General features: G+C 42.7%; 1 protein-coding gene across 1 annotated transcript in view; it reads left to right on the top strand.

Moving 5' to 3' along the window:
- gpam (glycerol-3-phosphate acyltransferase, mitochondrial) overlaps window positions 1–26,547 on the top strand; it is a 136,439-nt gene that overhangs the window by 33,387 nt on the left and 76,505 nt on the right. Inside the window, exons 2-7 of the mRNA XM_084323500.1 lie at window positions 1,188–1,321; window positions 2,154–2,273; window positions 2,438–2,511; window positions 15,214–15,327; window positions 19,298–19,498; window positions 24,723–24,822. Coding sequence (XP_084179626.1) covers window positions 1,238–1,321; window positions 2,154–2,273; window positions 2,438–2,511; window positions 15,214–15,327; window positions 19,298–19,498; window positions 24,723–24,822 — 693 coding nt within the window. The 5' untranslated portion in view covers window positions 1,188–1,237. The remainder of the gene's footprint in view (window positions 1–1,187; window positions 1,322–2,153; window positions 2,274–2,437; window positions 2,512–15,213; window positions 15,328–19,297; window positions 19,499–24,722; window positions 24,823–26,547) is intronic.

Here is a 26,547-nt window from a genome sequence, read left to right as displayed (position 1 = left end):
AATTTGCTATGGGAATTAGATGAGAATAAACTAGTGGTTCTCAAATCTCAACCCTTTTTGGGTCAACACCCCCCTATCTGACATCCATGTTCCATAACGCCCCCCCCCCCCCCCCCTATCTGACATCCATGTTTCATAACGCTCCATATCTGACATCCATGTTCCATAAGGCCCCAATGTCCAGCTCTCAATTATGATTATTTTCTCAAAAATAGGATATGGAGAGGGCTTCAGCGTTCCTGGTTTTGTTTCAGTAGGTGCTCTTTGGATTAAATCCGGGGTAGGATTCGTTATAGTTATAAAAAAGTTGAAATCCAAGGCAGCTCTACAGGTTTTAAAATCCCAGAGTTCTGTTTTTTCTTTTTTCTTTATTAGTCACAGTTTTGTTTGGTCGCAGTTATCAACACCCTGATGAAGGCCCTGTGTAGGCCGAAACATGTCGGTTTTTAAACTCATAAAATATATTGGGTCGCACCTAAATCGGCAGGGTCGGTTGGCATCCGGAAACAAACCATTCTTTTTTTTTAGGCCTAGCATTCAAATTGAGCGCGAAATTGAGTGGGCCAATATCAGAATTTTATATCGTCCGATACCAACGTTTTTAAAACCGGCCAATATCAGCCCGATGTGACGGTGAATCGATATATCTGTTACCGCTAATATGGACTACTTATCCAATCCACTACTTTTACATTATAGAGTTAGCCCTTTAGTTTGATATCAGTGGGTGAGGAATGATTGAGCTAGAATTAATTTAGCCCAATTAGAGAGACCTATAGTAACATGTTTCTTATGTGCCAAATTGAGTTGCTTTACTTTGTTGTCTGACATTACTAGGGTTGGGTTTTGTTAGCCACTTCAGTTTTGGAACATTGTATTTTTCCCTCAAAATAATTACCTTTTTCTAAGAACATTTTATAAGGGATTTGAAAGGATTTGGATTCGATAAGCAGATTCAAACCTGGATCCAGATTGGATTAATTACTTTCAAACCCTGACCCAGTGACCCCACATGTGTTGCTCTTACAGTACCGGATCTGAGTATTGGGGAAATTCTCAGACACGGACACCCTGTGTTCTAAATTGGTATCTGTTACCACTATATCAGTATCCGTGTGTCCATATCCGCCCATTGTGGTTACTGTATTCAGATATCATCCTGACTGAGTGGAGTCTTCTCTCGACAGCTCGCTAGCTGCTGCTGTGTGATCTAGAGGGAGAAGCGAGGAGCAGAGAGATGGAGGCTTCGGACGGTCTGCTGCAGGTCAACAACGGAGGAGAGCAGGGGGCCAACCGCTGGAAGGCACCCAACGACGACTCTGTATGGCCCACATCCACTACTCGCTACCTCTAGGACAGGGGTCCCCAAATGGTTTCATGTCGAGGCTCACCAATTAGATCGATGTTAGCATGGGGACCCCACATTGATTAGATGTTGCCCCAGAGCCCCCGGTCTAAATAGACTTTAGTTGTTCTATATGAATTATGAACAGAATTCCATAACTGAGCCTGTAGGCGGGAGATGGGCAGAGTCACACCTATTATCAGAATATAGTTAGTTTAATCATTTATACACATTCTGTTATTGGACAGGCTTCCTAGACAATAGCGAAATTAAGCTATTTATTAATTTTGCGGGGGACCCACTGAAACCCATGCAGTCAACCAGGACCTTAGTTTGGGAACCACTGGTCTAGGAACATTACAGTAGGGGTGGAACCACTGGTCTAGGCACATTACAGTAGGGGTGGAACCACTGGTCTAGGAACATTACAGTAGGGGTGTACAAATTCAATTCAAAACCCTTGGCTTCCATGAGGATTATTTAGGGCTAAAGATCATCAAAATATCTGGTAATATATTATGGTATAACCATAACACAATGGTTTGGTAATTTGAGTAATTCAGTAATTCTGCAGTCATTTACCCCTTCAGATGAAGGACCATATAAATCTGGTTTGAAAACATTTGAAGAACAAATACACTTGGAGTTATGGGTGTTACTTGATTCAAAAGTACACAACCTATCCTGTCTATTAGTCATGTGTTTTTATTTCCACATTCATATCCCCTGCATCCCAGGGACACTTTGTTCTATGAGCATGGCTGTGTGCTATCATTGATTTTGTGTGTGTGTGTGTGTGTCTGTCCAGGAGCGTAGCTCCAGCCCCTCAGTGCTGCGTTATGTGAGCAGCTCATGGAAGGAGGGTCTGCTCAACAGGAAGAGACCCTTTGTCGGCCGTTGCTGTCACTCCTGCACCCCACAGAGCCAGGTGCGCTCACACCACATTTAACCTGCTGAATTGTACCGTTTTGTTGTGAGGAGGACATGTGATTAACCGGACATAGAACCTTACCAATGTGTTCTGTGTCTCCAGAGCTCTTTCTCTGTTGCGGTTATTGATTGCTTTTGTGTGGGGTTATTTCCCTGTCCCAGGAGAGACTGTTCAACCCAAGTATCCCCTCACTGGGACTGCGCAATGTCATCTACATCAATGAGACTCACACCAGGTAAGCAAGGACAAGTCACTGATGTCATATCTGCCCTGTAGGCTAGGACAGTGGAACATGATGCACCAATACCAATACTGGCAATTATATTTCAATTTATATATATATATTTTATGAAAATATAATACGGTACATGTAAAATAATGTATATATAATACATTTCTTGATAGATTTTTTTTATTTTGCATGTAGAAGCATGTCAGATCTCTCTCATGGTAAAACTTTATTATATCTCAAAGACCAGTATTGTCCAGTGACCCCACACTATATACCATCTATACCAGTGGTTCTCAACTGGTCTAGCCTCGGGACATTAAGTCGCAACCCAACATTTTTAACCACTATGATTTATGTAAAAAAAAGAAAATTGCAGTAATACGCAATCTTTCAAAATATGAAATAAACACAAAAAAGTGCAACAAAAGTGCAACTATTGCTAAAAACCCAATGAAATAAAATTATAATAAATAATATGCTTCTTAGCAGATTTCTTAGCTTAACATAACAGACCTAAGTTTGGGGGAACTAATGGGATAACTGGGGTTGCAACAAAAGTGCAACTAGGGCTAAAAACCCAATGAAATTTAATAATAATAATAATAATAAATAATTATGCTTCTTAGCAGACTTCTTAGCTTAACATAACAGACCTACAGTACGTTTGGGGGAACTAATGGGATAACTGGGGTTGCAACAAAAGTGCAACTAAGGGATAAAAACACAATGAAATAAAATAATAATAATAAGTAAGGGACGAGGTCATTGTTGCAAAATAATTGACCAACACGGAGTTTAAAATACCGAGCCGCCTCGGCGAGGTGTTTTAAACGTCAGTGAAGGTCAATTATTTTGCGATGATGACCGAGTATAGCTATACATTATCCCGCTTATTACATGGCTAACTTACTAACAATATACCTAATTCATTTGACAAATCGCAGTTGTTCTGTGGCTCTGTCAGCCCAAATAAAGTGATTATTATTATCGCGGGCAGCCCGGCAGGTGTGTGATTGGCTGCACTGAAACAGTGTGTGTCAGTGGGGCTTGATTACTCCAGCTGCGAAAAACAATAATCACCGGTGGTTATCGAAAAATAATTCACCGCTGTCTGGGGCTATTGACCAATCACAAGCAAGCATTTCGGCGAATGTGTAAACGCCATGTAATAATAAATAATATATCCTTCTTAGCAGACTTCTTAGCTTAACATGCAGGGAACTAATGGGATAACTGGGGATGTTGTTTGCTCCTGACAAGAGTCTCAAAGTCTGGGGTGATGGTAGACAAAGCAACTCAAGAGGTCATGCTCAATGTCCAATCTGTTCCTCCACTTTGTCTTCAGCTAGACCAGAGCTGAGAAGCCACTTTCACAAAGATAGGTAGTGAGAAAAAAAAAAAATTACTTTTAACTTTTTTTTTCTTTTTTTTTACACACACATCCGCGGCCCACTCAAAAAGTCTCCGTGACCCACTTTTGGGTCGCGACCCACCAGTTGAGAAACACTGATCTATACCGTTCATTAAGTATCGATTGTATTGGTTCTTGGTATCGGCCCATACCTAAAAGTTTACTTATCTGCACTGAAAAGGCGGTGTGGGTTCCTCCCTACCAAACGGTGTATGGAACTATCTAACTGACGGCCTGAGGACTTTTACCTTCATCGATCTTTGAACCTTAATTATGACTTAGACCAACATGATCACAAGATCAGCACCTGTTCTGTTGTTCAAACATGATAGCGGTGTAGTCATTTTACTCAATTGCAAAATCATAAATTAATCATATCTGTGTGTGTGTTCACTGTTCAATGTGCAAGGGGCGAAGGGCCTGTGGGAGGGGCTGAGGGCATGTAGGAGGGGCTGAGGGTTAAGGTATGGTGTCTATGTGAACAGTGGAAAGCTAACAATATGAATAATTGATGGTGTTTGTCAGATGACACCAGCCACACGGATCCAATGACTGACCTCAGTGGGAGGAAACTCACTTGCTTCCTAACATGCTTTACCCACCCAAAAATCTGCCTTAAAATATCATTCTTAAATATAGATACATGCGTTTTTTATTTTTTTTTATTTAGTCTTTTCTAATTTGACCTAAAATACCATATTGGCTAAAATAATTTAAATAAAATTGTCTTGTTTACATAAAGTAAACACAAATGCAATTTATTTAATAAAATGTTGTTATTAAAATGTTAAATTAAACTACTCATTTATATATCAAAGTGAAAAGTAGAACCATTACGTTATATTTCAATTCAATTCTGCCTTGTTGATTACCATGATCTTCAAATGTGAATTATAACTTGGCCTACTTTGAACCCTCTGAAACTCAGTTATGAGCTGTAGGATCATCTTGACATTAAAGGGGACATGTCTTGCTATTCCTTTCACTATTTGGACAACTTTACACAATTCCTGTAGTCTGAGTCTATGGAACACATCTGTAAATTATTATTATTATTTTTTTTTTGTATTTCTAATCAAGTACTCTAAAGCAGCATTTTTCCACTTCAAGATTTCAAGCTGTTTTGGGCTGGGCTCCGCCCATAAGCGCTTTGAGTGACAGTCACCCACAGTCTGCACTAGCAGACAGAGAGAGAGAGAGATTGAGAGGGATACTAATTAATTTCGCCGCGGGGGGCATAATCCCACGGGACAATGCATTGGTAACTTGTACCCCTGTGAATATTATTGCACGGATCGGAATACGGGCGCGCGCGTGGGAGCATGCGCAACGATATTTTGACAGTGATATGCGAGTGGAGAAGCTCCATCCCCATACACACACACACACACTCCCGCGCGCAGGGCTGGAGGTGTGTAAATGCTCGTGTCCCTCTCTCTCTCTCTCTCTCTCCCTCTCTATCTCTCTCTCCCTCTCTATCGCTCGCTCGTTCTCTGCTGTCTCTGTCGGCACCCGCGCACGTCAACCCGTTTGAGGAAGTAATTCTACTCGCTCTGTTGTTGAGCGAATTGTTGATTGTGGGCGGTGACTACGGGTGGGAATCACCAGTTTCATCACGATACGATACGATATCGATTATTTGGACAACGATACGATATTTGCCGATATCACAAAGTCTGCCACGATACGATACGATTAGATTCAGGTGCCTGCGATCGATATGAGAGGATATTATATGCCCATTTAACACAATCTGTAACATTTAGATCAACTCAAAAAAGGCAACGGAAATATCATTTGACATTTTTATTTGAGCTCTTCCAGACATTTAAATGAAAAACAATCTATTGTTTTTAATACAAATAGAGCTCCTGTTCACTGTAAAGTGCCACGTTTTGATATATTGAGCTTTAAACTTTACATTTTTTTGGAACTCACAATACGCAACCTAAAATCCCTTCCTCTCCCAAACCGTTCCTGCAATTGTTTTATGTTGCATGATGTTCATGAATACATTCATTATGTATTGTATTTTTTATGTTTAAATATCAACATTATCTGTACACCGTTCGGCACAACCTCCACGGTTCGGGCGTGTGGGTATTGTTCGGTTCAGGGGATGCGCAAATAAAAAAATTAAACTTAATTTGGCACGGAGGCGAGAGAGGGTAGCGCTGGCTGCAGGCAGCAGCAGCAGCACTGCAGGTGCTAGTCAGTTTGTTGAAATGGCAAGCGAAATATAAATCAATCTTCATTACGACTTTAAAAACATAGCCATTAACATTACATAGGCCTACACACAATCTTGCCATAACGTTAGCAGTTTGTACACAACGTACGTTTTAACTATGGTAGCCCGCCAGCTAATACAGCCAATGAAATGTTACCGTAGCTACTAGCTAGCAGAGGAGAAAATGGGAGTCTGAGAGGCGGGGTGTTGAAAGACAATGATAGGCGTTTATTCAACATCCAAGAAGGCTAACATACAACTGTGTTTACTAACTCCAACCGGGACTATTGTCGCTTTTCCACTGCATGTTATCAACTCGATTCAACTCCGGTAACCGGTAGAGTCGAGAAGGTCCGTGACGCTAAATTGTCCGTGCGGTCCCCCAACCCATAGATAGTTCCAACTCACCGAATTACATTAATCCACCACAGTTGCACTCAATATTTAAATTGTCTAAATTGTCTAAAAAGTCTAAATTAGGGATGTCCGATATTATCGGCCGATATCGGCATTAAAATGTGATATCGGAAAATATTTTTTTCTTTTTTCTTTTTACATTTCTTTAACCTTTATTTACCCAGGCAAGCAAGTAAGAACAAATTCTGATTTTATTTATTGTCAAAAGTATGCATAATGTTGTGTTAATTCCACAACAAGAGATATGTAATGCTAATTACCTGAAATTATTCCATTTTGGGGGGGGGGGGGGGAACCCTGCATATATCGGTATCGGAAATTAAGAGTTGGACAATATCGGTATATCGGTAAAAAAGCCAATATCGAGCATCCCTAGTCTAAATAAATGTAGACAGATAATGTACATATTTAAAATAAATAGAATGAACAGAGCAGTGTTGTTTTGAAACAGTACAGTGTGTGTGTGTGTTAGTTTGATGTATGCTGCAATTTATATTGATGGCCTTCTAATTAGTTTATTTATTTATTTTAAATAACAGTGACACTTTTCCCTTTGATAAGAAATCCAGCCATATTCCTTTCATTGTATTTCAAATACTGCACTTTAATTTCAAGCGGAAAACTAATCTTTCCATTAACACATTGGGTGCCACTCCCCTTTGCACAGATAACCCCTTGAGTGCCAGCGCTTTAGTCAATGGGAGGTCGAGGACATTTGCAAATGCTTAAACTATATCTTAAATTATGGCTATGGGTCTAAAACACCCCTCGCTTATCAATGACTTGCTTGCAGTCAACATGTACGAAATGGATTGTTTTTTCATTGGTACATTTCCGTTTTATACCGTTTTGAATACGAGTATAGTTTCGGAGAGTTCTAGTAATTTCAGAGAAATTCCGCGATAATAGCCCTTTAGTGGAATACACAAAACACGTTGTCATTTTTCGGCTGATTTATTAATAGTTGTCAAATAAACGCTAGATTATCGATAGTATATGTACTTATGCACGCTAGAGAAGCGGGCTGAAAAATCTATTATCCATGACCTGGTCAGTGCTAACGTCATACACACACACAGACACGTTGTGATCGCTATGAAAAAAACCATCCGATTAACCCAATACTGGTAAAATAGAGTCCTTACCTCACATCAGATGTTCTGCAAAAAGATTAATCCAATTCCTGATCGCCATTCCAAATATTGATTGCATTTATTGATTCAACATTATAGTCCGAAACACGTAATCGAAAGCTGCTCCGAGCCTCCCCAGTGAATGTGGTAACAGACACTGCTTGCCAGAGATGGGGAAACCCTGGACCGGAGTTATTCTCTGATGCACTTTTTCACCCAATCCAATCCAATGATGTGCATTACCATCCAGGAGACGATAGGCGGCGGTATTTGCCCTTTTCGAGCTCAGAGCCATTCCCAATGATAATGTCAGGCTGGATGGATGAAAAATTTATGGATATCGCTAATAAAAGAAATAACAATTAAATAACGAGAAATCTCGTCATTGGCACTCAACGCATGGCCAGGTAGGACGAGAAATCTCGTTGTTGGCACTCAAAGTGTTAAGAACTGACAATCAGGGAATTTCTTTGTGTTTATATTAAAGAAAGGAAAGTCTAGTGCTGGTTGAGCATATTGTCTGTTTGCACTAAGTTTAAATATAGCCTATATTTTTATATATATAGCCTATATTTTTCAGTCAGTTCTGTGTTTGTGTGCCAAACATTATTTAAGGCAAACCACTGTAAACCTTTTTTTTGTTTTAATAAATGCGAAGCATGTTTAGATTTAAGTGTTAAATATCTTTTTTTAAAACAACGTATATCGAACCGAACCGAAAACCGTTAGCCTAAAACCGCGATACGAACGGAACCGTCGATTTTGTGAACCGTTCCACCCCTACTATATATACTATACTTCATCTGGTCTTTCCAAACGCACACGCACACACACAGAAAGTGTTGTGAAGGGCCAGATTAAACCGAATATATATATTTATTATATATATATATTTAATTGTATTTGTATATTCTCTAATATTCCCTGATATCCCTTGTATATTCCTTGTACAATATGCATTGAATATCCATTCTAGCCTACCGAACATCCCATAATAGTCTCCATTCTACTATTGGTCGAGACCTTGGTGCCAGGCTGCCATACCCCCCAGACCCAGTTCAAACGTACCGCTCAACATGTACGAACAAGTCCTAGTTCCGCGTAGGAATCTGGCTACCGCACCACTAACGGTACTATTTGTTCATAGTGCGTATATATACTGCGCTACTAAAGTAGGACTTCCTTTTTAGTCCAGTTTCTTACCCTCCAATAGAGTGACAGACGTAAAGCCTCCCCGCGACGCCACGTGTGGGAGTAAGGCCAAGTTCGGCCTACCATCGGTATTGAGACATCGTGTATATTAATATTTGAATAGTCATATTTGGCACTATATCGTCGAGTTGGACGTAGTCTATTTAAGCTAATAATAGTCTATTCATATGTAGTGCTTCGTGCGGTGAGAATACTATCGTAGTCAGTACCCCATCGTTTCGGGCAGAGAACTGGCTGCTTATCCAGGGTGGCCGACCCCATGTGAGGCTGCACCCGAGGAGCCCCAGAGCCGACGAGCGAGTGGACCTGCATACCGGATTATTCTACCGACGACAGCCCGCCTTCCCAGGCACGGATTATGCTTTGTATACAGTGATTATTCTATGGATAAAGACCAACACTGCCGTGTGTTGGAAACCCCCCCCCCCCCGGAGAGGACGACAGGTGAGGAGACGCTCTACACGACGAGGTCGCTTCACGTCTCTCCATCGTGGACCGCACGAAGCCGGCCCACAGAGAGTCCAACTGCTTTCATCTGTGGATCGAGGATCGCTGAGGCACCGAGCCGCACAACCGTGGGTTCTCCCAGGATACCCTCGGCCAGACGGATACAGCCAGACTCTACCCCCCCCCCCCTTCTCCAGTTGTCTTACAAGCGACCGGAATCCCCCCCTAGTGTATCCAGTTCTATAATCATTAAAGTATCATTGCTATTATTCCTTAACTATTCCAGGTCGTATATGTACCACCTGCGCCTTCAGAGATTGGACATTCTCTATTGATATACCGACGAATACTCTTGCCATAAAAGTGCATACTAATTCCCATTCATAAATGTGATTGATTTGATTAAGTGCTTGCTCTACACACCATCGCTGTGTAGAAATAAAGACCTATTTCTAATTCGTACATTTGTGTTGGATCCGTTTCATCTACGTGACAGTGTTCATCATAATATATTTATGCCGAGTACTGGGTGGCCGAATATTAAGTACAAAGGTAGTGGTAGTAAGTATCATATCTAGTAATACAGTCAGGGAATTGTACCCCTCAGTTACAGAAAGGGAGAATCCCTGCCCCCCCCCCTTTCCCAGTCCCCATTCTGCTGTCCGTCTGGCTCTGATCAAGGTTAGCTTGTTGTTAGCTTATGCTAACGTAACGTTAATTTCTGTCTTTAATGCGACGTGGGCATAAAGGAATGGTGACTATTGCAAAGTATGTTGGATGCATTTGACCCGTTGTGGAATAAAACAGCAGGGACTTGTTTTGGGTCGTAAAATAGGCACACTAGCCTTGCTCTGTTGCAATGTCCGCGTTCCAGACGCTACTGTTGTGAAACGTACATTTTAAAATAATGGTTGAAATGAAGTCGTTGGAAGTAGGGCTGGGCGATATGACCAAAAACGTTATCGCGATAAAATTATAAAATTATTTTCATATAACTCGATATCGATAATTATCGTCGATATAATGTCTGTCAAGTTTAATTAACTTATTATGCCCGGCGCCGATACGCGGGCTGACTTGTTTTGCTGCTGTGAATGTCTCGAGAGTCGAATTGATGTCGTCATCAGTCCGCGCACGTTAGCAGAGCGGAGTATCTCAAGCGGAGTATCTCATGACTCAAAAATGACCCTAAAATACTCTGTTCCGCCCAATTCATTGCAACGACGTCCACCGTATACCCCACACTACTATAACAGTTACCCTCAGAATTCAAAACACACACCAACTCGGCAGGTAACCTGTGAAATAGCGGCGTGCAAGCTAATTAGCCATAGCCAGCCCCGTTTCCAAGCGGAGTATTTCATGACGATGTACTAAAAAATGACCCTAAAATACTCTGTTCCGCCCAATTCATTGCAACGACGTCCACCGTATACCCCACACTACTATAACAGTTACCCTCAGAATTCAAAACACACACCAACTCGGCAGGTAACCTGTGAAATAGCGGCGTGCAAGCTAATTAGCCATAGCCAGCCTCGTTTCCAAGCGGAGTATTTCATGACAATGTACTAAAAAATGACCCTAAAATACTCTGTTCCGCCCAATTCATTGCAACGACGTCCACCGTATACCCCACACTACTATAACAGTTACCATCAGAATTCAAAACACACACCAACTCGGCAGGTAACCTGTGAAATAGCGGCGTGCAAGCTAATTAGCCATAGCCAGCCTTGTTTACCGAGTCCTACCTCCTTCCGGGTCTCCTTCCTCTATCGGCCATCTCCTTCACCGATTGGTTGTTAGTGCGTGTGCTCATATCCAAGCTTGGAAAATCGATATATCGAAACTTTGCGACCACGTTTCATGTTTATTTCGAGGAAATAATTTATCGCGATAGTTATCGTTATCGTTTTATCGCCCAGCCCTAGTTGGAAGAATAACAAAGGTTATCCTATAACCCTAGTTATATGAATATGACGAGCGCTCTACTCTATTGGAACTGTCCCTTTAATCATATGCTATCATGAAAACGTTCAACCACGTGCACGCACCTACACCTGCCTGACCACATCCACATCCGCTCACATATAAGCGGGGTCATGGCCATACTACCAGCTCCTTCCCCAGTCTTTCACCGCCGAAACGGAAGACACATGGGGTCCTCAGTGAGTCAGAGCAGAGCGCTCGCCATATTCATATAACTAGGGTTATAGGATAACCTTTGTTATATTTCATATGGCTTTACGCTCTGCTCTATTGGAACACAAGACCGGAGCAGAGCGGAGAGCCCGACAGATGTACCCGCTGAGGTCCCCTACAACCATCAGAATACCGGGGAGGATCCGGGCCCCCCCTAGTGAGGGACGGGAGGGAGACCGGACCCGACTGTGCGAAGAGGGAACAGTACCTCAACGCACAGGGTGAGCAGTCCGTGTGACTTACCTTTGGAACTCACCCCCAACATGGTGGGGTCGGGGTCAAAAAGCCCGACCCTGTGGCAAGGCCGTAGCAGCGGGGCGCGGAGGAGGCTCCAGCCCCAGGCCACATCCCGGGGGCCAGGACCCCCCGAAAAAGGGGCCTGGCGAGGTTCAACGAGGCCGCGACATCGAGACCCCACCAGACGGTCACTGGTGACACCACCCCCCACATCGCCAGCGTATCGGACACGGCATACAATAGGTGAAGGCCCTTCTCCACCTGGCACGCCACTCCGAAGCGCTCCAAGGAGGCTTCCCCCCCACAATGTCGTGGGGCCAGCTGGCGCACCGGGGAGACAACCCTCCAAGGAGGTTGATCCCTCAATCCAGGCCGACAGGTCTTAACAAGAGCAGAACTCGACCTGCGCCCGGAGCACTGCGGAAATTATTAATTCATATTAATTCAAGTATTTGCATGTGAGTGAAAGGTACATGCATCGTTTCAAATATTGTACTGCCACCAGTGCTGTGCTTATTTACATTTATACAACTGGTTACAAATCAAACAAAAAGTATTTTAAACAAGTGTTTTCTCACTCAATTATCAAGTTGCCCCATGACATGAAAGGGATTCAAGTATTTGCATGAATGCAAGGTACAATATTGTATTGCCTCCACTGCTGTCAGACCAGAGTCGGCGCCAGAACCAATCTAATGGGGGGCATATGGTAACAGCGGGGGGGCATACATTCCCATTCAAGAACTCAAACAGTGACATAAAATATAGGCTTCAGAAAACGAATTTCCCGCAAACCAACACACACATTTCAAAACATGAGCGCATAAGAGATAAGACAGTCTCTCTCTCTCACACAAACACACTCGCGCACACACACACACACACACTGAGTGACATACTGTGCACCGTGTCAGAGCATTGGCGAAACGAAACCACAAGTGACAAGCCTACTCATATTTAAGTAGGTACAGTACAACTATCACCATTGCCATCAATAAATATATGATAGCCATATAATAAATATATGAGGCTGGGCTTAACAAGTCAAAGTATTCTTAATAATAATAGCCCGAGGCTGGGCTTAACAAGTCAAAGTATTCTTAATAATAATAGCCAGAGGCTGGGCTTAACAAGTCAAAGTATTCTTAATAATAATAAGGGCCAAGGCTGGCTTAAATGAAATATTATGACTTACCATTAGAAGAGTTGGAGGCGGAAAGTGGCACTGAACCTCCTCGGGATGGTGTCCTTCCACTCAGTTGTACAATTTCGCGTGATGTCTTTCTCAAACGCCAGCTGAACCAATTGGGCCTTTCGTTTGTGGAGCATTGTCCGTCTGTGGTCTGAAAAAACATTCCGTAGCGTTGAGAACGAGTTCTCGCACATTGCGGTGGAGGCGCCGAAAGTTAATCCATGCTTGAACGCAGTCAGTACACTGGGCATTTCCACGAGAGATTTGTGGTAGTGTGATAAAATGTACTTTGTGTGGTCCAGATCCCCTCCTCGATTGGCAGGCAGGGTATGGTTGTAAAACCATTTGTTTGGGTTGCCGTTGCTCAGTCCCGAGATAATTTAAGGGTGTGGATCATGATGGCTAACCTGCCACGTTAGCTTCTGCTGCATTAACAGATGCACCTGCACCGGGCGCTTCTTGGCAGACTTCATGGCGCCTTACCGAAAGCTCTTCAGAGGTGCTGGTTTCTCCAACGTTAGAGGAGGAAGCATTTGAGGAAGCCGTGAAGAAGGTGCCCCTGCCCCACCATTTTCGTATGTCAATTTTCTATGTCCATCTCCTTTATTTTACCGTCCCTGACGGTGACAGACGGACCCTCTATAAATTGTACTTTCCATGCTCACTCACGCAGTCACGCTCTGACTACCCATCAACTCAACGTGACCAATTACGCAATAACACACACACCAATCAGCGATCAAACATACACTTCTTTTAAGACTTTTTTGTTTAATTTCGTTTAATAATAGGCTAAATAGCCTATTTATAAAGGAAAACATCTGACTTTTACTATAATAAAAATGATTACAAAAAAGAAAATTATAAATAAAATAAAATTTTAACTGGGGTGGCACCTCAGGGGCACCTGAGATTTCAGGGGGGGGGCACGTGCCCCTGGTGCCCCAGTGGTAAAATCACTAGTGCCTATAACTAATTAACTACTTCAGCACTGAACTTGAAGAGGTGCACTGCAGCATGGACTTCCAGGTGGTGAAAGTAGGGAAGGAGCTGGTAGTATGGCCATGACCCCGCTTATATGTGGGCATGGTCAGGCAGGTGTAGGTGCGTGCACGTGGTTGAACGTTTTCATGATAGCATATGATTAAAGGGACAGTTCCAATAGAGCAGAGCGTAAAGCCATATGAAATATAACTAACCAAATGGGTGAAACAAACACACGCCAAATATTTGAACCTGTGACGTCGGGAGCAATCGGGTGATCCCACATGGGACGGCTTAAGTTGATCTCTCTCTGCCATATGCCAGTGTTAGTTTTGTCGGTGGGATTTAGCTCCCAGGCTAAACAGGCAGGTGGAGGAGTGGTCAGTCTTAGCTTTCACTGTGTCTCTCTAGCATTTCATTGTATTGATGTATCGGTGGATTCAGGTGGTCTCGCTCAACAACTTCAATACCCTTCATTAGAACAAAACTCAGGCACTCAAAAAGTATTACAGGAAGAATGATGAATTCAAATGCCTTTTTATTAGGGAACGGCTACATCATTTAAAAAACATGTTTCGACCAGCTGGTCATCAGGGCACAAGGGGTCATCATCACAGGTCAATCAATCAATCAATCAATCAATCAATCAATCGATCAATTCAAAAGAGAATCCACTCATCAATAAAATCATAACATAAAAAACTAAAATACGTTTTCTACATCGGAACTGGGATTGGAATAGGCATGCGTGTGTGCATGTATGTGTTTCATTTGCAAAATGATTGCACTAATTGCTGACTTTGAAACGGACATTTGGTTACTAGTAATTTATTTATTTAACTTAATAATTAGTGTATGAAGGCTATATTACTGTATTGTTTATGTATGTACTGTATGTGTGTTTGTAGACAGCGGGGCTGTATTGTTTATGTATGTACTGTATATATGTGTGTTTGTAGACAGCGGGGCTGTATTGTTTATGTATGTACTGTATATGTGTGTGTTTGTAGACAGCAGGGCTGTATTGTTTATGTATGTATGTACTGTATGTATATATGTGTGTTTGTAGACAGCAGGGCTGTATTGTTTATGCATGTACTGTATATGTGTGTGTTTGTAGACAGCAGGGCTGGCTGGTTATATTACTGTATTGTTTGTGTGTACTGTATATGTGTGTGTGTTTGTAGACAGCTATATTACTGTATTGTTTATGTGTGTACTGTATGTGTGTTTGTAGACAGCGGGGCTGGCTGGCTCGCAGGCTCAGCTACGTACTGTTCGTCCTGGAGAGAGACGTGCGGAAGGACATGTTTGCCAGAAACATGGTGGACAACGTACTCAACAACAAAAGGTACGTGTTTCACATTATTGCTAAAACTGCCCTTATTTCGCATTGAACAGTCTTAGAACATAGAACAGTCTTGCTTTTGATTTTGAGTAGATCTTTAGGTAATTTAGCCAAGACTTAACACCATCCTGCCCTGACTGCCTCATCAATCTCACACTGGCAGTGGTGAAAGCTTTGACTGATATTCAAGACTAAATTGCATTCCGTTTCACTTCATTATTGATTCTGAAAGTGCCTCCAGCCTGGCTGTTTTCAAACCTTAGGGGCTGAATCCAGGTTAATGCCCAGTGATTCAAATGAAGATGATTGTGAGAGCAACAAACCATTTGGATGATGGCGATTGTAGTCTGCTTGGCCTTACTCCTAAAACCCACCTTACCCCTGCCCATTTTGACAACCTAGGATGGCTTAGAGTAGACGACAGAGAGTACAGCAACTTGCAATGGGCTTGGTCTACAAGATACACTACACCACTCAGGTACCCATGTACATGTCGAAATACTTCCCAAAGGTCAGTGAATACCACGACCACAACACCAGAGGGAGTTCCACAAATCATGTTCAACCCAGATTTGGATCAAACAAGGGACTAAACACGTTTCGCAATTATGCCACAACAATGTGGAACGCCCTACCCACAGCCGTAAAATAATGTGAATCCCTACCCTCCTTCAAAACCACTCTCAAAGAGCACCTACGGGTGGCTGCAATTAGAAAATGTCCAACCCCCCCCCCCACCCAACCCCCTCCATTGTACAGTTTCTTCCCCTTCGAATGTACATATATTTTCTTTATGATCTCTTTCTCTTAAACAGTGCTGTATATTTGTATGTCATGCATGTCATAAATGTCTTGATGAAACAGTACTGTTTATCTGTATGTCATAAATGTCTTGATGAATTGAAAATGGGGGACCCTGATGTAAACACATTGGGCGCCATGTATTGTACCCATCATTGGGCCCAGTCTGCCAGCGCTGTAAGCCTATGGAGATGTTTACCTTCTTTGCAGGGCTATAACCTTTTAAATATTATAGCTATATCGACATTACTATGGCCCATTCAACATCGGGTATCTATCGTTCCGGATGTGGGAACGTTATATTTTTTCATTCATACATTGTTGTGTAATACCGTCGTGAATATACGTTTTTAGAGTTTTCTGCAGTAATTCCTAAAACGCGAGTTATAGGCCCAGACGCATATGATAGATTATCGATTGGCGTTTCTTTCCTATACACGCTATATTAAAAAATTCAAATGTATATGATCGGTATACATTATGCTTCATCATGCGTGAAGGAAGGGGGGGGTCGTTTATAATTCCTTGATCGTCAGTAACGGCTTTATTTAGTATGGGTTTATACGTTGATCAGACTGATTGCAAACAAAGAAATGGACAATCGATCTGAAAATAACGTTAGATTCCTCTTACCGTTCGCCGATGAGACTGGAGGAAAGATATTCCAATAATTTGACGTCGATCTGCTAGATCCATTTCCCGTTTGTATGACGCAATAAACGCCGAAATCATATTGATTATTGCGTTTCGAAAGCGATCCCAATGCACTCAAGTGTGTATCTAGACCCACGTTACAATATATCTCTGGCGGAGGAATTTCCCTGATGCACCGAGCGCCACTTCCGGTTTGGCGTGGAGTGTAACTCGCCCGAAATCCACCAGGGGGCGGTATTGAGGCGTTGCAATTAGTGCACTGCAACCCTGCCTGAGCCCGACGGGGCCCTACCCGACCCGACAGGTTCGGGCTGGGTAGGGCTTTGTTTTTAAATAAATAATTCTGGCTCGGCCGGGCCGGGCAGCGCCCTCTTTTTTTATTTTTATTTTATTATTTTTTTGCGCTCGCTATACTCATATAGGATAACCTTAAGTTTCTGTTACATTTTCGCGTAACGTAGTGCTGTCATCAGAGAGTGAAAGCCTCGTGTCTGAGGAGTCAAGATGTATAAGTTAACACAGGGGTGGGCAATTATTTTTCCCGGGGGGCCGAATGAGCAACTGAAAATATGTTGGGGGGCCGGGCCAAAATTCCAAACTCAATTATGCATAATATAAATTTTATTTCTATATAAAAAGCAGTAAATGGCATTGTTTTGACCCCTGGTAAGAGTGTATGTTATTATTTGGCAATTAAAAGGTGAGGTTAGCTTTCAAAAATATAATTTATTCAAATAGAATTTATTTCCAAAATGATAAACAAAATGTGAAACATTAATAACAAAGGGCATTTTGAGTTTCATATACTATTGAAACAAGGATTTTCTTAGCTTTCTAAAGACATCACATCATCTTATAGCAAAAATAAACAAGACATGTCACTGAACTGTGTAAAGAAAAGTGTCCCAGTTTTGTAGCCTTTTTTACTTTACATGCCTATATTAAACATTTAATGTTTTCAGAACTGTGCAAAAAAAAGAAAAGAAAATATCAAGTGTCCCATTTCACTTGTTATATTTCCACATTTTAGTGTTCTTCAGTTCTTTTTTTTTCATTCAGTGTGAGAAATCCAGTCTCTGTTGAGCTTTAACAAGTCCATCAAAGTCAGGTTGCATGTCTGAGGTGGAGATGCGAAGCACAGCTGCCAGATGTTCATCAGTGAGAGAGGATCTGTACCTGGACTTGGTAAACGTCATGACTGAGAATGTCTGTTCACATATGTAGGTGGATCCAAAGAGAACCAACATCTTCTGAGCATGTCTCCTAAGCGTATACTGTGCGTGTGAACGTTGACATGAAAAAAAAAAAGTAAAAACAAAAAAACAAAAAAAATATTAAAAGAAAATATTTTTTATGATATTTTATTATCATGTAATCTTTTGCGGGCCGGTCAGAATCATCCGTACAATGCCCAGGTCTGAGTTAACAGATAAAATAGTAACGGGAACGCTGCATTTTTGGAAACATTTGGATGTAATTACCGCAGCCCGCAGGGAGAACTCGAGGGGAGTAGAACAGTGATGAAGCCCTCAGGTGGATGATGAACAAATGAACCGGACCGAAGTGGCATTGTTTGAAGTTGGAATATAGCCAGTGGGCGAACGTTTTAATTTGTTTTTGGATGTATGTAGCCGGTTGGCGAAGTTTTGTTAACGTTGTTCAACGCGTTGCCGACATCAACAGCGAAGTGGTGAGTCCGATTTATTATTATTTGCTGGTGTGGGGTCGCTGCTGCCCTGTTCTGTTGTGCTTTGCCTTTCATTATATAAATGTTGCTCTGCTCGAAATCTGATTTCTGTTTTCTATTTGTTTGTATAGTGACTGAGTAGGCTATTGTGTTGTGTGTGTGTGTGTCAAAGAAGATTCCATATAGCCTTCAATACGTTTTACGAGGCTGCCGTGTGAGTCAGTCTAAGCGAGCACTGGGATGGCATTCTAATAAGAGCGAAACAGGCTATGTAAATGCTTCTTAGTTTTCAAGCGTGATATGCGTTATTTAGGTAGACCTATTGAACATTTTCATTTTTGTTCATTTATTAAGTTCATATAAAACAGTGTTTCGAATATTTAAAACAAATACAATTTTTTTTTTAAGTCTAATCTTATTTTAATTTTTTTTTTGGGTTTTCACTCGGGCTAGGGCTTAAAATGTTATTTACAGTCTGGCTTATTTTCGGGCAGGGCCTGAAGTTTACGGGCTCGGGCTGGGCACAGGCTTCATTTCATGGCCCTTGCAGACCACTAGTTGCAATATCAGACCAGGGTCCAGCTGCGTCCCGGAGGGAGGCTGGATGAATTATGAATGCCATGGCGAAAAAATTTAATATTGATCCAAAAAACTAGTTCCCTCGTTGTTGGCGCACAACAATTGGCGGGCAATAACGAGTATACTCGTTGTTGGCGCACAAAGTGTTAACAATTGTTTGTATTGAGCCGTACTGTATTGTACCCATTCTGCAATCTGTTAATAAAGTTTTCAATCAATCAATACTGTACTCTCTCCTCGCATCCTTCCCAGGGTGGAGAGTTCCATCGTAGAGGTGGCCACTGGGGTGGAGCCTGCAGCCTGCCAGCCTGGCCAGGAGTACAAGGCCATCACAGAGTCGGCGCCCACAGCCTGCCAGGCTGGCCAGGAGTACAAGGACATCTGCAAGGTGAGGCGGAAAGCCCGCGGCATCCTCCAGGAGATGGTGGCCAACATCTCACCAACCTTCATCAGGTACAGACCACCACCACCACAATGATTCTACTCTTGTGTAACCTCTGCAACATGGTCCACAATGGGTCAGGCCTTCTTCCGGTGGGTTCCCCACATGATAACAATAGTAATATGTTTGTGGTAAGTTAAGTTTCAATAAGCCTGGAACCCGCAGCAAGAAGGACAAATAAATCCTACTTCCAGTCAATGGTCTCTAACTACACACCCTCAAAACTCCCACACACTGCACCGTCTGGCCGTCTGAGACCCACTCCTATTCAGGCTCCTGGTGGGTCATTAAAGCGAAGCAGGCTATTCTCGCTCCTCACTCCACAATGGTGGAATGAACTTCCCACCATAGTCGAGAAAGCCGAAACGCACCCAATTTTCTGCCGTCAACTAAAAACATACTTCTTCAATCAATATCTAAAATTAAAGTGTTCTCAGCTGCGATCCCCTGAATGAAGAACGTCACTCATTCTTAAACTGAAAGCATGTTCTCGTACACCTGAATTTGCATACAGAAACGCCCCGCCAACTCTTTATAAGGTGTAACCACAGCACCATGTTGTACTCTGTTTGAGCTAAATAAACCTGTGTTAACTAAGTCTACATCTGACTGAGTACATCCTTACTCATGGTAAATTCCTCCACAATGTGCAAACATATTCAACAGGTAGCCCGAAAGAAATTTGCAACTAGAATTTGATTAGATTAGATTAAAATGTATTGTCATTATTAGGTTGGGTACCGTTCACATTTGAGCATTGACCGGTACCTGTCGATACCTTTTTCGGTACTTTCATTATAACAACATTTTTATTTCTAAAGTCTAAACTTCTCAATTTCAACATTGTTATCACACCACACAAACTAAAACCCCTCCCTACCTCCCTCTCCCAAACCGTTCCTACAACAATTTTTTTAATGTTGCATGATGATGTATACATTTATTATGTATTCTTTTTTAAGTTTAAATATCAACATTATCTGGCCATCATCAGTAAATACTATCAAACTCCAGAGATGGGACGCGAACACACACACACACACACACACACACAGGGACCGAAACTAAAGCCCGCCGCCCGCCAGGGGCGGTCTGTTTTTACCTTTGGCGCATGACACTTAGAGGGCTGCCCGCCGTGTGGCGTGTAGTTCATAAGCAGGCCCCTAAAAATATTTGTATGCGAACGGTAAAAATCAATTACGCGCACGCTGTGCGAATATAGATTATAGCCTCTCGTCTTTTTTTTCCTCCGCTGCGAGATCGTTAAAAAACTACAAGTCCCACATTGCACTCAAGCCAACGGTCCAATCACAGTAGAGTGAAGTGACTGGTTTCATGGGAAATAAAGCAAATGACCAATCCGAAGCTCTCATTTTTCTTGTTTACTTCCTGAAACTCCGCGATCAGGGCTCTCGTTTTCCGAGACACCAACTTATTATAGTCTCTCTTACCAATAGCAATAGATTTTTAGAACACCTAGATTTATCGATAGCAATAGTAATATAACGTTAATGCAACAAAACGAATGCCTTGCTTTGTTAATCATAACGTTGATGCAGTAGCGTATGTCGGTGTGTTGGCTGTAACGGACATGACAATAACATAACGTGTACACATTAAAATTGCGATAATCTATTCTAACATTTTCAAATCGATGCAGTTGAATTTCCCCCTTAGGATCGATGCATTGTTACACCCCTACACCAAAGTCACTGGCCCACTGTGTATCTGTGTGTATAATAACTTGGCTAGCGTTATCAACAGCAGAGGTGGGCAATGGGTCCAGCTGCAGCACCGGAGTGCAAGCGATGTGATGTAATTGGCAGACTCGACTGTCAATCAATGGTCTACCTGACACGCAAACTCAAACAATGTTTCTGTACTGGAGCCGGAGGTGTGATTGATTGATTGATTGAAAACTTTATTAACAGATTGCAGAATGGGTACAATACAGTACAGCTCAATACACACAATTGTTAAGGGGATGCAGACCAGAGAAAGACTTTCGTCTTGTTTACATCAGGGTCCCCCATTTCAATTAATCAGGAAAGTGTACAGTAGGAAAGTGTACAGTATTTCAATAGGCAACCCTGAAAGGATTATTTTTCTAGAAGAGCAACACAGCCAAAACAGACAGTGGAGCTGTTTGCAGATAGCAAGCATTTTGACTTATTGCGTGGTGGCGATGTCTCGCAGATAATACAACTACAAGTATGATTATATAATATATATTTTATTTAAAAAAAAATTGTATATATAAAATATATATTGGCAGGTAAGAAATATGCTTGGCGGGTAGACTCTTCCCATCTACCCGCCACTGGCCGGTGAGTCAAAAAGTTAATTTCGCTCCCTGCACACACACACACACACACAGAATGGCTTATAGCAGATATTTAAAGGGGACATGCGTTGCTATTCCTAGCACTATTTGGGCAACTTTACACAATTCCTGTGAGTCTATTGAAGACATCTGTACGTTTTTTTTTTTTTAAATGCATTGTTTTATATTTCTAATCAAGTACTCAAAACCATCATTTTTCAGCTTCAAGATTTCAGGCTGTTATGGCCTGGCTCCGCCCATAAGCACTTTGAGTGACAGTCAGTCCACACAGTCTGCGACTGGTAGACAGAGAGAGAGAGAGAGAGAGAGAGAGAGAGAGAGAGAGAGAGCTTTAATAGTTGTCATACAGAAGTACAGAATACTTTTATACAAAATGCTTCTTACTGTTACGCTCCAGAGACTGTGCAAGACAAGATAAGTATGAAATAAAATAACATAGTAAAATTAGAAGTAAAAAAAAAACGAGGTCACAGTGTTCAGTTTAGACATATGTACAATGTTCGATGCAGAATAGACGTAACTGAGTTACCATACAATACTGTGCAGTGTACTAATATACAATACTATATAGTGCAAGGCAGAAATGGGACGAGGTGCAATTTAGGTACAATTCACAGTAGGTGTACGAGTTGTAGTGCAAATCCTTTATCAATAAATATAAAGTGTAAAGTGTGTTTGTGTGATCTAAAGTGTGGAGAGTGGGTGCTGCAGTGTGTTGTTTGTTTGAGTGAGTGTGTGCGTGTGGGTGTGTGTGCTGTGTGCATTTGATGGTTGTTGCATAGTGTTTATTGTTCGTTTAGCAGCCTGATGGCCTGGGGATAGAAGCTTCTTCTGAGTCTTTCTGTGCTCGCCTTAAGACTCCGGTATCGCTTGCCTGACCGCAGCAGTTCAAAGAGGCAGTTGTTCGGGTGGCTCGAGTCCTTAATAATTCTCTTAGCCTTCCCCTTGCACCGCTTGTTGTAAATGTTCTGGAGGGTGGGAAGCCCCCCTCCAATTGTGCGTTCGGCTGAACGTGTCACTCTTTGTAGTCTGCTACGGTCTTGTGCAGTGCTATTCCCAAACCAGGAGGTGATGTTGCCGGTCAGGATGCTCTCTATTGTACATGAGTAGAAGTTCCTAAGGATCTTCTGACTGACTTGGAACTTCCTTAGGCGCCTGAGGAAGTAGAGGCGTTGTCGTGCCTTCTTCACAACACTGTCAATGTGTGTGGTCCATGTCAAGTCCTCGGATATGTGGGCTCCGAGGTACTTGAAACTGTTCACTCTCTCAACCGGTGCCCCGTCGATGCTGAGGGGGCTGTAGTCCTTGACCCCCGACCTCCTGAAGTCCACAATCATCTCTTTTGTTTTGCTGACGTTCAGGGAGAGGCAGTTCTCCTGACACCACTGTGACAGGTTCTCTACCTCTTCCAGGTAGGCCCTTTCGTCGTTGGCAGAGATCAGGCCCACCACTACTGTGTCATCAGCAAATGTGATGATGGTGTTGTTGTTCCGCTGTGCTACGCAGTCATGTGTGTACAGGGAGTAGAGGAGGGGGCTCAGAACACAGCCCTGGGGGGCCCCTATGTTGAGCGTGATGGATGAGGAGGTGCAGTTGCCGGCTCTTACCACCTGGGGTCTGCCCGTCAGGAAGTCCAAGACCCACTGGCAGAGGTCATAGTTCAAGCCCAGGTCCCTGAGCTTGGCTATGAGTTTGGAGGGGACTATGGTATTGAATGCTGAGCTGTAGTCGATGAACAGCATTCTCACATAGTTCCCCTGCCTCTTGTCCAGGTGTGATGCTGCTGTGTGCAGCACATGGGCTATGGCGTCCTCCGTGGACCTGTTGGGGCGATATGCAAATTGCAGAGGGTCCAGGTTGATGGGGAGGGAGGAACAGATGTAGCCCTTCACTAGCTTCTCAAAGCACTTCATGGCTATGGAGGTGAGGGCTACAGGGCGGTAGTCGTTGAGGCAAGCGGGCGTAGATTTTTTGGGTACAGGGATGATGGTGGACTTCTTCAGACAGGTGGGGATGACAGCCTGTTCCAAGGACAGGTTGAAGATGTCAGTGAATACCGGGGCCAGTTGGTCGGCACAGACTTTTAGGACGCGGCCGGGGATGCCGTCCGGTCCTGCTGCCTTCCTGATATTAACTTTTTTAAAGATCAGTCTCACCTCATGCTCTGTTACCCTGAACACTGAGTCTCCATCAGCAGACCCCCCCCCCCCATTGCCGTGGTTTGTAGGCTGGTGTTGTTATTCACAGCCTCAAACCTTGCATAGAAGGAATTGAGATCATTTGCTAAGGAGATGTCACTGTTCAGTTTGAGGGGGGTGCCTTTGTAATCTGTCATTGTTCTGAGGCCCTGCCACATGCCTCTAGAGTCAGCCTGTTCAAACTGAAGTTCAACTTTATCCCTGTAACGCCGTTTTGCCTCTATTACTGCTCTCCTGACGTTGTATCTTGCCATCTTGTGTTCTTCCATGTCCTCTTGAGCAGACTGCTCGCCAGCACAAGGAGCGAGTTGGCTCCCCCCCCCCCAGAGATCTAGAGATCCCAGGTCAGTCTAAGCGACTGACCTGCAGTTACACAGGGATAGATGATAGGGGGCGCTTTTTTCCAATCTCAGCTCCTGTAGGGGCTGGTGTACCAACGGGAGACTCGGTTGATGAAATATGAATTCAGATCGCTAATAAAAGAATAAAACGATATTTGTCGTAGTGGGCATTCAACGGGCGGGCTGATAAAACGAGATATGTCGTCCGTGGCACTGAAAGGGTTAAGAGCTCTCCCACTGTAAACAAGCCTTGCGTATGGAGATTTAACTTGAATTTTAGAATATTTTTTCCCCCTTTATAAATTGTAGATGGCTTACTCTTCCTCTCTTGGTGTGTTCTTTTCTCTCACAGGCTGACCGGCTGGGTGCTGCTCAAGCTATTCAACGGCTTCTTCTGGAGCATTCAGATCCACAAGGGCCAACTGGAGATGGTCAAGAAAGCTGCTACCGAGGTCAGCAACAACCACATGCACCAGGGTTGAAGTCAAGTCACCTTTTAAAGGAACACGCAGACATTATGGGAAATGTGCTTACCGAGAGTCGAACAAGAACATGGATAACAATTTCCTCTCTGTGTAGAAAGCTATCCGGCTGCAAGCTTTTTTGTGTTCATGGTGTGTGTTATTAAAACACCATTCACACTGCAATTGATGTTGAAAGGGGGTGGAAAATACTACTGCGAAGGTACTGTACTCGAGTAGAGTACTTGAATAAAAGTAGTTACTTTCCATCCCTCCAAGGACACATGGTCGATAGTATTGTATCTTCACAAGTGATATCAGTTCAACTTCAAAACAAGGACTTTTGCATACATTTTTCCCGCTCCCAGAGACCCATTTGTCAGTAGGTACTAATGACATGTTGGTAGATAATAGTGACATGTCGGGTAATAGTGATGTGTCTAGATAATAATGACGTGTCATTAGGTAATAGTGATGTGTCAGTAGGTAATAGTGACGTGTCAGTAGGTAATAATGACGTGTCAGTAGGTAATAGTGATGTGTCTGTAGGTAATAGTGATGTGTCTGTAGGTAATAGTGACGTGTCTGTAGGTAATAGTGACGTGTCTGTAGGTAATAGTGACGTGTCATTAGGTAATAGTGATGTGTCAGTAGGTAATAGTGACGTGTCAGTAGGTAATAGTGATGTGTCTGTAGGTAATAGTGATGTGTCTGTAGGTAATAGTGACGTGTCGGTAGGTAATAGTGACGTGTCGGTAGGTAATAGTGATGTGTCAGTAGGTAATAGTGACGTGTCAGTAGGTAATAATGACGTGTCAGTAGGTAATAGTGATGTGTCTGTAGGTAATAGTGATGTGTCTGTAGGTAATAGTGACGTGTCTGTAGGTAATAGTGACGTGTCTGTAGGTAATAGTGACGTGTCAGTAGGTAATAGTGACGTGTCTGTATGTAATAGTGACGTGTCAGTAGGTAATAGTGATGTGTCAGTAGGTAATAGTGATGTGTCGGTAGGTAATGGTGACGTGTCTGTAGGTAATGGTGACGTGTCTGTATGTAATAGTGACGTGTCATTAGGTAATAATGACGTGTCATTAGGTAATAGTGACGTGTCGGTAGGTAATAGTGACGTGTCTGTATGTAATAATGACGTGTCATTAGGTAATGGTGACGTGTCAGTAGGTAATAGTGATGTGTCTGTAGGTAATAATGACGTGTCTGTAGGTAATAGTGACGTGTCGGTAGGTAATAGTGACGTGTCATTAGGTAATAGTGACGTGTCTGTAGGTAATAGTGACGTGTCTGTATGTAATAATGACGTGTCATTAGGTAATGGTGACGTGTCAGTAGGTAATAGTGATGCGTCTGTAGGTAATAATGACGTGTCTGTAGGTAATGGTGACGTGTCGGTAGGTAATAGTGACGTGTCAGTAGGCAATAGTGACGTGTCATTAGGTAATAATGACGTGTCATTAGGTAATAGTGACGTGTCGGTAGGTAATAGTGACGTGTCTGTATGTAATAATGACGTGTCATTAGGTAATGGTGACGTGTCAGTAGGTAATAGTGATGTGTCTGTAGGTAATAGTGACGTGTCTGTAGGTAATAGTGACGTGTCGGTAGGTAATAGTGACGTGTCAGTAGGCAATAGTGACGTGTCAGTAGGTAATAGTGACGTGTGTGTAGGTAATAGTGACCTGTCAGTAGGTAATGGTGACA

Source organism: Notolepis coatsorum (assembly GCF_963971535.1).
Source record: "Notolepis coatsorum genome assembly, chromosome: 10".
NCBI classification, from domain to species: domain Eukaryota; kingdom Metazoa; phylum Chordata; class Actinopteri; order Aulopiformes; family Paralepididae; genus Notolepis; species Notolepis coatsorum.
Note: the sequence above shows the minus strand (reverse complement) of the source record. Positions and strands in the feature narration are given on the sequence as shown.